Genomic DNA, 13,874 nt, shown 5'->3' on the forward strand with positions numbered 1-13,874 from the left:
CTAAATATACCCCTATCTTGTGAAAACACTGGGATTTCCCATGCTATTTATAAACACTTCACTTCCGGTGACCAGTTCTGCACTGCAAGTCTGCTAACCCCACATGCCATTCTGAGGATTGTGAACTGATATATGTAGAATCATGCTGATATATAGTCCTCTGCAGGTTAAAGTTAAGGTAAAGTCCAGAGAAGCCACTGAATATTGTGAAATTAGCATAGAAGCCTATGGGAAGTGGAATTAGTGGTTTCTAGCCTAGATGTAATTTAAAATGTGTGTAAGTCAAACAACAAATTGTATCTCAAACTATTTTCTAAATCTTGCTTTCCATCTTTTGAATTTGATAATTACGAACAACTTAATTAGTATTCCAGACGCTTTGTCCAAATTGAATAAATATACAACTTTGGCTTTCTACTTTGCTACTGTTATATACTTACACAAATATGCTGAATATTCTATATAGTCTGTTCTAAACATCTGAGAAAATATTTACTACAGTTAATATCAGAAATAAATTGTAGTAATTAAATAAATTCTTTTCAGTTTTTTTTCTCTTTTTTTGAATTGCATATTTATTTTTAGACCAATTTAAAGGCTACTTTTACTATTAGTTCACTTCCCTGACCCATTTCTGGGGGCCTGTTTGATACCTATTCCGGTTTGACTGAACGTCTATCTTGAGCCACGCACGCGATGCTCGATCGATATAAGTTTAAAAGAGAGTTTGCTTTAATGCAACCAACAATGGTACACTACAGTCCAACATTGATAGTCAACAAATTAGTTGTATTTTTATCAACAGCAAACTAGAAAACCAAAGTTGCAAATTCAATTCAGAGAGCTAAGTAAAATGTATAGAAATAGTAAAAAAATCTATACTAAGTAGAGACAATTTGAGGGAGTTATTTAGCAACTTTAAAGAATATAGCAAATTCTCAAAAGTCTATTACATTTCACTTTAAAAATTGAATTCATTTCAAGTTTAGCCATGAATTTGTTATGCACACACTATGATAGATGTACCTTGATATTCTAGACCTAGTCTGATATAGTCGGCTCATGTAATATTTGCGACTTATTCCAATGATAGAAAACAGTTCTTCTTTTAATTGATTTAATATTTTTGTTTTGATCGTTTCTCTCAAACGAACAGTATGATAATATATTTCTTTTTCTGTTTTTTTTTTCTCAAGATGTGAAGGGCCAGTTTACTGTTGTTGCCTTCTTTGCATATCTTGGTTCAAACCTGCGGATAACTTCTCTGACAAAACACAAGGTTATTGTCTTCAACGTTGTTGATCTTAATCCTGGAAACGGTTACAATAAAGATACTGGTAAATTCACTTTTCCGTCCGACGACCTGTATCTATTTCATGTATCCATTGGAGTGATAAATCGATCCCATGTCGTGGTTGAACTATCGCTAAATGGAGATATTAAAACATTGGATGGTCAGATTCTATACATTCTTTTGATCAGCGCTATAACCTTCGTTCCCTTGATTGTTCTTTGTATGAATTGCATACAAGAAGTATCATCAAAACGAATGTGCAATATATCTCTTTCACCAAATGTTAAGTAGAAGCCCAGGTACGAATCACACAAAATATCATTCATGGGTGAAAAGCCTACATATTTTTATTTTTGATATTTTGTTTAAAATTTTATTGTAACAGAAACTAACATGTGGCTTTTCATATAATCCTTGATTTTAGGAGATAAAAATTATATAGAATATACTGTATAATTCAAAATTAAGAGAGATAACTCTGTAAATGACACTAAAATACCATAGAAATTATTGGATTTTCCATGTGGATTATCTCCTAACAGCAGATAGATTGGAACGAATAATTATACATTTCATCATATAGACCTTAAGCAACTTAGAACATAAATAAAAATGTGTAGCCTTTTTCGGGGTGTATAACATATTACAGAATTTGCATGATTCTTACAAAGACTACTACTTCAAATAAAAAATGTGCGTACGGATACAGAAAGTGAACTATATGTCGTCCTATACTTCCATTTGTCTGGTTTGCACCTGACGAAGAACGTTCGCCAATTGTAAAATCTTGTTTATATTGTATTTTTGCTCCATGAAGAGATCTTTTTAAAAATTTATAGACACATTAAGTTCATAAACTTCTGCCGTACATTCGTCAAAAATCCAGACTTATTCAATTAAATAATTGCATGTTTTATATTTCATGTTCCTTTCCACAATTAAATGTTACACACTGCATATTTTAATACATTCTATGCAAGATTACTAAAAAGATAGGTAAACATAAAAATAAACAGTCTGTCAACAATAATGAAAAGTTACAATTAAAATAATGATTAACTTTTGACATGTTAGCAGTAAATTTTCAAATTTCTTGCCGATATTGCTTTATAGTAATATCATATACATTGACTCTGATAGATAGTTTAATAGCTACTGGCAGCTTCATATAGTAATATGAATAACAACAGATTTGAAAAAAAGAATTGCAGTGCATTTTAAGGAGGTAGACCTAGGGTAAAGGACACAACTGCTAAAAATCATTGGAACGTTTGCATTCTGTATTTTACATCAATATTATGTAAGCATCTAATTAACTTGGATTCTGCTTCAAACAAAAGCTCGAGATGCTTTGTGAAATTGATTATGATACAAATACATCACTGATTTCATGAGTTATATCCCTTACGCAGATTAAAAAAAAGAAACAAAAACAAATCTATATTGTATAGTAAATCAAGTGACCTGTGGTACAGTAAACAAGGCTTGGATTCTACATTATAATCGGACACCAGTCGCCGATTGTAACGGCCTTTCAAATATAAACAAATAGTTTCTATCTGGATTTGCCTTAAATTTTTATACATGTACATGTATATTTATTGCTTTTTTATACTCCTCTGATGAAATTCATGCTAGTACAACTTAAGTATCTTGAATTCATCATCTATATACATGGCCCTTCTATGCATTAATTATACATAATGATATGACTTAAGGTGAAAATGTACAATTAAAATTATATGTTATATAACAATGTTTGCCAGATAAAGAATAGGTGCAACATTTGAGTTAATTCGGTTTGTAAGTCTCGTTCTAGTTTCAGTTTTCCTTCTGGAATTTCCGATGTAGAACGTATTGAAAACGGAAGACCGGTCTGTACTTTGTTGTTTAATTCCGGGAAGTCGAAAAGCTGCATCACAGGGCGAAATCTTCTATTTTATGCTTTTCTTAACATTTTTATCCTCTAGAACTAGATATTTGTCATTTTGTATCTGTATTTTTACACAAAAGGATAATTTTCTTTTAATATTAAACCCAATGATATGATAATGCATTTGAATGGTAGACGAGGACCCGTTCTCATGAAACCACGGCATCATGTGACACCAATACTTACAACCCTATTACAAAGTACTAGTATAAGCACAGGGAAAACATTTCAAAAGTATAAATCAATCATATATCAATATTACAAATTAAATTATGCTGTACACGTGTTTCAAGGACTAAATTCTCATCAAGAGCATTGAAACATAAAAAGATCGAGATCCAAAAATGAACTGCTTACCAAAAGTACTCGAAACAAATATACTGCTGTAGTAAGGAAAATCCAGCACCGAGACCAGTTTGACCATGTGCAATACAAGAGATAACCGGTACAAATGGCACTACCCACGAATCACATCTTACGTCTTACAGAAAACAAAGAGTAATCAAGGGAACCAAGATTCTAGCGGAAATCCAAAGAATGTAATCCAGGTGCAAAGATCAGAAACGGACATACATAACAAAGAACATAACATAACTAAACAAATATATACAAATCATCGCCTGGTTAAGAAGAAGTTGTTAATATCAATGAATACCCTCTTTCCTCTTGGGGCCAAAAGCAAGGTCCATGTTATTCTACTGGATACCTAAAATTGATAAACATCTCGATTTATAAAACCATTGTCTGAAATATTTGTGAAAACCTTTCAATCAGTTCAAGAAAATTTGCAGGATACAAATTCAGTTTTCTTTACTCATATTTGAAATAGCAAAGCCTGTGCTATGTTAAACTTAACTCAAAATTTGTTTTCATAATGTTTTTCCCAAAATAATCATTCTCCAAAATTATCTTAAAAGGCCAGAAACCTCTAATTCCACTTCCCATAGGCTTCTATGCTAATTTCACAATATTCAATGGCTTCTCTGGACTTTACCTAAACTTTAACCTGCAGAGGACTATATATCAGCATGATTCTACATATGTCAGCTCACAATCCTCAGAATGGGAGGTGGGGTTAGCAGACTTGCAGTGCAGTACTGGTCACCGGAAGTTAAGGGTCTATAAATAGCTTGGGAAATCCCAATGTTTTCACAATATAGGGGTATATTTAGAAGTCATTATGGAGATTAGGCTTCACATCACAAAAAGCATAATGCACCTATAAAATGTACAGAAATGTTTTTAATTTCAGAAACTGTCTATTTTTTTAAAATAAGATGAGAACTTTTTTCACAGCACTATGAGGAACAGGGGTAATTTCTGCGTAGGACTATTTTTGCGTAGGTTCCAAATGCTCATTGGTTGAATTGGTGGTCTGTAACCTAAAAGTTCTGGTCTGACTTTTTATTTTTTATTCTATTCTGTCCTGATATTTTTTCAAACCAGATCCTGATTTTTTTTCTATCACTCGTTCATCCTGGATTTGTTTTAATCATGTATCATTGTCCTGCCCAATTATTTCAAATTTAGGTCTGTAACCTAAAACCCATCAAGTATTTTTTGGAGAAGAGAGGCGAGAGCAGGGAAGGACGACCGGATAGACGGGCATCCTTATTGCCATATACCAAGCATGTATAATAAGAAAACACATGTATACGATCTTTGTCGTCTAAAAAAATAAACGGAAGTGTCGGAAAAAAAGAACGACGCACAATATTGTTATCTTGCTTGACGCATTTTCTTTTCGTTATACTTCCTTAGGTTGAAAGCAATTATGTCCATGAGATATAAAACTTCAACTCGAGTGTCCCTACTACTAGCTTTCTTGGTATTGATATCAGAAAGTCTTGAGGATGTAGATGTGCCACTACTTTCACCACTTGATGCACCGCTGAAGGCAACATTGGATTTGACAAAAATTAATAAGCAGCTGACTAATTTGATCGACATTAAAGTGAAAGCTGGTATCGAGAAGGCTCTAGAAAATCTTGTTGAGAACAAGATCGAGAAACGAGTTAAACTAGCACAAAACGCGATTACCGCATGGAATAACAACATACTGAGCAATGTACAAAATAGGTTTGAAGGTAAGGAAAAATAGATTTGATAATTAAAAATTAAAAATAAGTTAAAATACATTTATCAATGTACAGAGTAAACTTGTATGTAATAGAATTTCAAAATACTCGGCAATATTTAGTTAAGATTTAAATTAATATTAACACAATTTCAGGTTTTAGATTTAATAATATTTTTGGTGCAAAATTAAATTTTATGATGATAATTTATGTATCCATAGGTATCAAAGTCTTGGGAGTTTTAAAATCGGGCGTTCATGCTATCTTCTAGACGACGAAATAACTTAATGATAAAAGCAAGATCAATGATTTAGCAGCGAGATATGTTTCTATTTATTATATAGATTATAAAGCAGTGATTTATTTAATGATTAATGAAATACAGCATTTCACAGATTGAAATAAATTGTGAAATTTCACTCTCAAATTTCTCCCCCCACCCAAAAAACATCACTTTACACATATCAATCCACCGATCACAAAACTGTAAATTATGAAGAAAATCTAGTAAATAAGATAATCGGTACGTGAATTTTAGAGTAAATCATTATGTCGGGTTGGAAAGTTACTCCCCTTTACTAAGACTTAAAAAAACAAAATCAAAGTCGAGAATACGACAAGAGGATCGTTCCCCTATTTTTGGTCAATATTTTATAAAGACAAATCGTTTTTTTATTACTTTGGAATTTATGAGGTCTATTGACTTTACATCTATATATATATTCAGTAAAAACAAACGAAATAAAATAATATTCATCTTAACGTGTAGTGGTGTCTTAGTTATGGACAATATCGAGCTATAAATAGTTTTGATTCGTGGTATGTATTTGTACAATGCAAGAAAGTACTGGTAAAACAATTGATAAATTCTAACAAATTCTTCTGAAACTTAAATATGCTTTTGATCTGAACCATAAAAACTGATTTGTTCAACTTTTTTCAAGTTTTCCTTTCCTTTTTCGTCTACCCCGGATTTAACTTTTTATGAGCAACTCGGCGGGTGTTGCTAGAAAAGCAGAGGACGCTTACACTACCGGTACACCTGGTCCATGCTCCCAGTATTATTGTAGCCCGAATTGCTCCATTTACTTTTGTTACTTTATATGTTTTAATTTAGTTACTTTATGTTCTTTGTTGTGTTTGTCTGTTTTCCATGCCTGGTCTTTGCCCCTGGATTACATTCTTTTGATTTTATTGTTGCTATAATCTTGGTTCCCTTGATTACTCTTTGAAAAACAGAGGACGCATACCCACCGTACCTGGTCCATATTCCCAGTTTTTTATGGAGTTTGGAATTTCATTTTATGTGTAGTCTTTGTCATTTCATTTCCTTTGTTGCGAGTGTCTATTTTTCCTTGTGTTGGAAGTTGTTCTTTTTGATTACCGTTCGAATTCTTGTTCCTTTAATTTCCCTTTGATTAATTTGATACATATGCAACACATTTAAAATAAAAATGTCATGTTCGTTCCTGTTGTGAACTAACCTGAACACAAATAAAAAAATGTAGATAAAATCAGGAGCTTCTAATTTCTCCTAGAGATATTTTTGTGTGAATCGAAATAGATATGTTAAATCATTTACTTTTGTTTCTTTGTATGTATTACTTTAGTTACTTTAATTTTCAAATTTGTCAAAATTTGAGCTATTTTTTTTAGTGGAGTCCGAATTGCTCTTTTGTTACTTTGTATGTATGATTTTAGTTACTTTATGTTCTTTGTTGTGTATGTCTGTTTTCCATGTCAGGTCTTTGTCCCTGGATTACATTCTTTTGATTTCCGCTAGAATCTTGGTTCCCATGATTACTCTTACTATACATACAGCCATTTTCAATCACTGTTTAATTTAACTATCAAAAAAATGTATACTATTTTTAAAGTATTACTCAGGTATTTTTGAGTTATGAAATATTTAACATTTGTCAACAACACCTTTCCGTCGGCGGCGGAAATAAAAATAATACAAACAAAAGAACAATATAAATCTTCTTACTTGAGGTAACTCAACGTAGAACTGCAAAAATGCACTTTTTTTTTGATTTTTGAGTTATGAAATATTTAACATTTGTCAACAACACCTTTCCGTCGGCGGCGGAAATAAAAATAATACAAACAAAAGAACAATATAAATCTTCTTACTTGAGGTAACTCAACGTAGAACTGCAAAAATGCACTTTTTGATTATTTTTTGCCTCGTCAAATTTTAACACTAAAGCAGAGTTTGAGACATCTAATTTCCTTTTATGGGTCTAAATTTCAAAACAAGACAATAAATATATAGGCACTCCCTACTATCTGTAGGTCATATTAGCTATTTCCACATGTCAGTGGTCTATGGTGTCATAAATTTAACAAGAAAAACCTCACGAAAATTGAAATAAGCCGTGATATCTAGTTTCCATCTCTGATGCAATCTGGATAAGCTGAAATCAGACGTATTTTTACAATATATTTACATGATTCTATCTGTCTTGTCGTAATTTGTGTGTGGGACCTTTTAGTCCTCTCCAAAGCGGTGGTCGAAATGATTGTTCGTTTTAATTTCTCTTTGATAGAAAAAAAAATACAGAATATCGATAACAATTACGCTACATGTACAATTTATGCATATTGATATGGAACAAACGCTTTTAAGAGACATGTACTAATCATGCTATAAATGAACACGTATACAATGTACACGAAAAAGGTATTCAGAATCCGATATAAAAAAATGAATATCAGTGAATTAACCAAACATAATTATGTGACGATGATTGATTCGATAGGACATCATTAATAAAGGGACGAATTGACCTGCTATGCATGGTAACACACTGAATCATATAGGTGACATAAACTAAGGAAACAATTAAACTTAGTGTGTTCCTCGACTTCGATGGGCCTTCACAACATAATTTGATATCAGTGCTTCTCATTTTTTCCACATAAACTTGCAACTTTTGGTCTATGCTATTGTTATGATAAAATAACTTGTTGATAATTAATCAAAATTATGTTCTTTGAATGTCCATTGATAATACTACAGATATTATTGACATTATTATATACTTGTTAATCACAATAGCAAAATCCCGATAAAACGATCCTGTAATAGATTCTTGTTTTTAACTGACATATACTCATTTTCGGAAATAAAACTGAAGAGTTGAGAAGTTAACTCAAATGATATTGCACTGTCAACACAAAATGGCAATCATTCCAAAATGAATTTTATTTGTTGTTGAAACTGAAAAATGGATACAAATTAGATATGAATAAAATAAGTTAACAGCAATTTCAGAATAAGAATAAAATATTTGATAAACAAAAAGTGAAAAATATATTGAATTAATTCAAATATGAAGTTTTGGTCGATATAAGAAAATTAAAATTCAATATGAACAAATATTATGTTATAGAATGCATTATATCTATAAAACAAGGGTGTATGAAATATTTATAACTATATAATGAAAGGGTTATTGCATATATATTAGTGAATGTTGTCTCTCGCAGAGTATAGTACTACACTAGCAAGCACGTACGACACGATTCATTCGCCGACATAAATGCAACACCCCTAAAAATTCTGTTAATAAAATATTCAGTGGCGAATCCAGAGGGGGTGAAGGGTGGTACCCCTTTTTAATGGGTAAATGTCATTTTCATGTGAATGATTGACAAAAAAAAATGGCATATAATGTCCTAGCACCCCTCCATTTCAAAGTGTCTGGATCCGCTGGTATTACTCATGTTATCTAAGAATAATTAAGGAAACCAAGGTTATAGCGGTAATCAAACGAATGTAACCCAGAGAGAAAGACCAGGCATGGAAAACAGACATACACAAAAAAGAACATAAAGTAACTAAAATCATGCATACAAAGTAACAAAAGCATGAATGAGCGACTCGGAGCATTATTATAGAATGATTAAAATGTTAGATCGTTCAAATGTAATGTTTGCAATCATTTTTGTTTGCTTATTTTTGACAACCCAATTGGAGCCTCAACAGTACGAAAGATTGCTGTCATCTGATCAATGTAATCTAATGAATTATTCATTAGTATCTTACACAAATCGCTGGCAGTGCACTGGAGATTTTTGCAGGAATTTTTAATCCCTCCGATCCACCCAATCTCCACCTTTAAGGATTATCTTTGTAACAGCTTTTAATTTTGTTACATGTACTCGAACTGTAGATATTGGGGATTATTGATCCTCTTTTTTATGCCAAGTTTTGTTTTATTGTAATATTAGTAAATTTATATTCTGCAATGTACAAACTTGTTTTGTTACGTGTATCTTTCATGTACATGTATTTTATTGAGTAAAAATTTCGCAATATACTTTTATTATTTAGCAAATTGTGCAGTTAGTTTCAAATATTGACTGTGTTTATATGTTAGCATAAATGCTATTATGGCAGAATGACGTATGAAAAGGTCATCAAGTATGTAAAATATATTTCTTTTATGTCATTATAATTGCATTCATATCTCTGACCAGTATGACATATGCATTTGTTCGCTCCATATTTAAAATAAACAATAACACATGAACAACTCGGCAGGTGTTTCTAAAAAAGCAGAGGACTCTATCATAACGGTGTACCTGTCCATTCTCGTAGTTTTAATGGAGTCCGGGCTGCTTATCTACCTTTGTTTCTATGTGCGTAAAATTTGGACTATGCATTACCGTTCTCTTAATTTCCCTTACAGTATACTATTCTTTATTTATAAATGTCATAAGATGATGCATTTGTTGCGTTTCACCATATCTGTTTCCTATCTGCGAAATGTGAAACACTGCAATGTCTGTCTTATTTTGGACACATAAATATCACCCGGACTCTGGTTAAGTTTAAAAAACTGTACCCCCCACAAACATGATTTAACTACAAATACGTCAAACCTGGCACAGGTTAACATTTAAACATCTTATCTATTTTTAATGAAATCTGAGGTAGGAAAACAAAACAACAAAATATCTTTAAATGAAACGTGACTTTCATTGCAATGCCATGATTTGCAATTATAAACTTACGTGCAAAGTTGTTTTGGGAAATTTAAACTAAAGTCTTCATTGTTTTACCATATGCTGATAAGTTAACAGAAGACTCATAATAGTTTATATTAAGTAACAATTTGTTTTAAATCAGTTACAAAATGGGGTGCAAACCTTTAGGACGAGTCTTCTTAATGCTGTATGTCTTGGTTTTGATAATTGAGTCAGTTTACACACAAAACGGGTTGGACAAGGAAGATCCCGATGCTCTAGATATTCCACTTCTTTCAAAGCTGGACGCACCACTGAAGGCAACGTTGGACATAACGGATTTGAACAAACAGTTAATCAGCATGATTGACAAGAAAGTGAATGATGGTGTCAAGAGATCATTTGAAAATATCATGGAAAAAACAATAGAAAGACGATTAAAACTGGTACAAAACGAACTAACTGCATGGAATAACAATATCCTCGGTACAGTTCAGAACAGTCTTGCAGGTAAGACTAAACGAGTCCTATCAATCATTGAATAACGATATTCTTGGCACCGTTCAAAACAGTCTAGCAGGTGAGAATAAGGGAGTCTTATAAAACATTGAATAACGATAGTATTTGTACAGTTCAGAGCAGTCTTGCAAGTTAGACTAAGGGAGTCTTATCAATCATGTGATAACAATACCCTTGGTACAGTTCAGAGCAGTCTTGCAGGTAAGACTGAGGGAATTTTATCAATCATTGAATAACAATATCCTTGGTACAGTTCAGAGCAGTCTTGCAGGGAAGACTAAAGGAGTTTTATCAATCATTGAATAACGATAATATTGGTACAGTTCAGAGCAGTCTTGCAGGTAAGACTGAGGGATTCTTAATTCATAAAAGTATAAAGATATTTTGACAGGGGAGGACGCAATCTATTCGAATTTAATCTTTGACCTCCGAATCATTGAGAGGTTGATTTCAGCCTAACATGAAAAGATAAACACGATTTTCCCCCCAAATGTGAATAGGTAGCTTAGGGAATTGGAAAACCATTCAAAATAGACTTGTTATCTCATGACAATGGATATCACAAGTAGAAAAGAAACTTCTTGAACCAAGACATAAAGTTATACGTCATGATCGACTTCCAAGATGTTACCCTAACTTTTTCTGTTCATAATTAAAGCCTAATATCTTCAAAGATTCGTCCTAATTCAGGTTACAACTGCCTCAAAATATGTTTACTACTACTAAATTGTTTCAGGTCTTTAGGTTTAAGATTTTTTAAATTAGAATTTCGTAAATGATAAATGTTTAATGGCTGAACTCAATCTAATGCATAGAGGGTATACTCGACATTTCAAAGCTTTACACCTCTGCCACACTCGGTGTAAAATCAAATCCGTTTGTGAACTTATACAGTATTCCGGAAACAGCTTTGCAGATTGTGAATAAATAATGCTCATACCATGTGAATGTTTTCAGATACATAGCAGAGCATATAAACTAACGGAGTGATACCTAATAAATCAGGAAGCAGTAATAGGTCTATGGCTGAGATTGGGCTGATTTTACTCCATTTTGTAATAGACATTTTTTCTGTATATAATAAAAAAATAAAAAAAAATGCTGTATTTCTTTCTTTTCATATTATATGCTATATTTGTGCACTACTTTTTGTATATTAAGATATGTTTTTTTCTTGTTTCTCGGTCGAAGTGCAAAGTAATGCTTAGAATAACAATAAAAAAGACAATGTAATAATAATAACAGAAATTCTGTAGAAAACTTTCACCCGAAAAAAAAAACCAGTTCTTCAATTCAGTCTTTTTACACAAACCACGTGAATTTCAAAACTTTTACATAGACAAATGTTTTTCACGTGAAATTCATGTTAATCGAATTTCACATGAAATTAACGTGAACTTCACATGTTGTTAACATAATTTCACGTGAAATTCACTTAACAGGAATTGCATGTGAACAATTCACGCGAATTTCACGTGAATGCTCAATTAACCCGAATGTAACGTGAACTCAAAGTTTATTTGCTCAATTCGGGTGAAAATCATATGAAATGATTTTGCCTGTGTACGATTTTACTGTTATAAACCAAAGTATTAACAGCTAATCAAATGATACTGCCCTTCCTGAATAAGAAAATAAAAACAATTATCGGATGTTTCAAATTGAAGAATCAATTAAAGGGTAAAGATAATTTTCGGTTTAGGAGTGTAACACAGTTAATTAAAAACAATTTTAAGATTTTTAGAGGACATTTAATTATCTTGCATGCGTATATTTAATATAATCATCCAATCATCCAAATGCAGCCATCATGCACTGACAAAATTTGTATAATAAATGAATAAAAGGCTTAGTGTTTTGGATATTAAGGGTTGTTTTTTTAATTTCAAAAGTACTACATCTTAAGGTAATTTGCCAAACCTAAAGAGAAAGACGGCATTTAAAATTGATGTTTCAAATTTCACAATTAATTGCTTTTTATACAATATGACTTTAAAACATTTGCGCTTGTTAGAGATATTCTTACAGCGGGTGTGACTAAATTAACACTCGATTTCTGATCAATATAAACAAATGTTTTGTTTAATGTTTCTTTCGGATTCATGTTCAAGCGCGCACTTTAAAGTTTCTTTTTAATTTTAACAACAAAACATATAAATAATAAAAACTTTTATTTCCCATTGTAGTGCTGGAGCATCAGTTGACTCCTGTTGCTTTCCTTGCTTATCTTAGCTCAAGCTTAGGATTAGGCCCTAAGATGAAACGCAAAGTCATTGCTTATGACATGGTCGATCTTAATATTGGAAACGGATACAACACAAATACTGGGAAATTCACTGCTCCGTCCGACGGTCTGTATCTCTTCCATGTTTCAACTGGAGTGTATGACAGGTCTCGTGTTACAGTTGAACTGGTCCTGAATGGAGTAATTAAAGACATTGGGTTTCCCGACTCTTATGACATTTCAGTCAGAAGTCAGGTCAGCACAGTTACCCCACTTTCCTTGAAGAAAGGGGATATTGTTTGTGTAAGAATGGGAAATGTTAATCGCGGACACTATATAGAAAGTAATAGCGTTATTAGGACTAGCTTTTCCGGTGTGAAAATCACGTGACATCATACATACTCGACAACTTCCTGTCACTTGAATCGACTGAATATAAACAATAGTTTGGACGACCAATAAAGTAATTTTAGCAGGAAATTTGAGAAATGAACAAAGAAGAAGATGTTATCATTTTTAATGTTTTCTTTGGGTATAGAGTTGTTTGGTTATGTCTTTATAGAAATATAATTTTAAGCCTTTATCTTTGGAAAATATTCTTTTGATTTCCGTTCGAGTCTTGGTGCCCTTAATTACTCATTCCCCTTTTCTACAGAAAATGTCTAAAACAGTGTCTGCTGAGAGAAGTTTCCCCCGTATATACCAAAACCAAGATAAAAAAAAACGACTAGTGGTCTTCGTGTTTCTCAGGTAGGTCTTCACTCTTCTATACTATAAGACCGCTCTGTCGAGACTGGAATACAAGCAAATTATCACTTGAATTATAAATAGCATAGTTGAAATTTCAAA

The 13,874-nt window shown here is 32.2% G+C and overlaps 1 protein-coding gene across 2 annotated transcripts; it reads left to right on the forward strand.

Moving 5' to 3' along the window:
• Positions 1 to 4,892: 4,892 nt before the first annotated feature.
• On the forward strand, positions 4,893 to 13,608 carry LOC148626603 (heavy metal-binding protein HIP-like). Of its 2 annotated transcripts, none has more exons than XM_088570743.1 (2): positions 4,893 to 5,314; positions 12,988 to 13,608. In XM_088570743.1, exons 1-2 carry the CDS (start codon positions 5,002 to 5,004, stop codon positions 13,413 to 13,415), a joined length of 741 nt encoding a protein of 246 aa, XP_088426869.1. In that variant the 5' UTR covers positions 4,893 to 5,001; the 3' UTR covers positions 13,416 to 13,608. The 2 variants fall into 2 exon arrangements, with proteins under 2 accessions (XP_088426869.1, XP_088426868.1); XM_088570742.1 differs by lacking the exon at positions 4,893 to 5,314 and adding an exon at positions 10,301 to 10,792.
• The last annotated feature ends 266 nt before the right edge of the window (positions 13,609 to 13,874 follow it).

The sequence above is a fragment of the Perna viridis genome, chromosome 2 (assembly GCF_037379345.1).
Source record: "Perna viridis isolate PV_CMFRI_1.1 ecotype Kerala chromosome 2, ASM3737934v1, whole genome shotgun sequence".
NCBI lineage: Eukaryota > Metazoa > Mollusca > Bivalvia > Mytilida > Mytilidae > Perna > Perna viridis.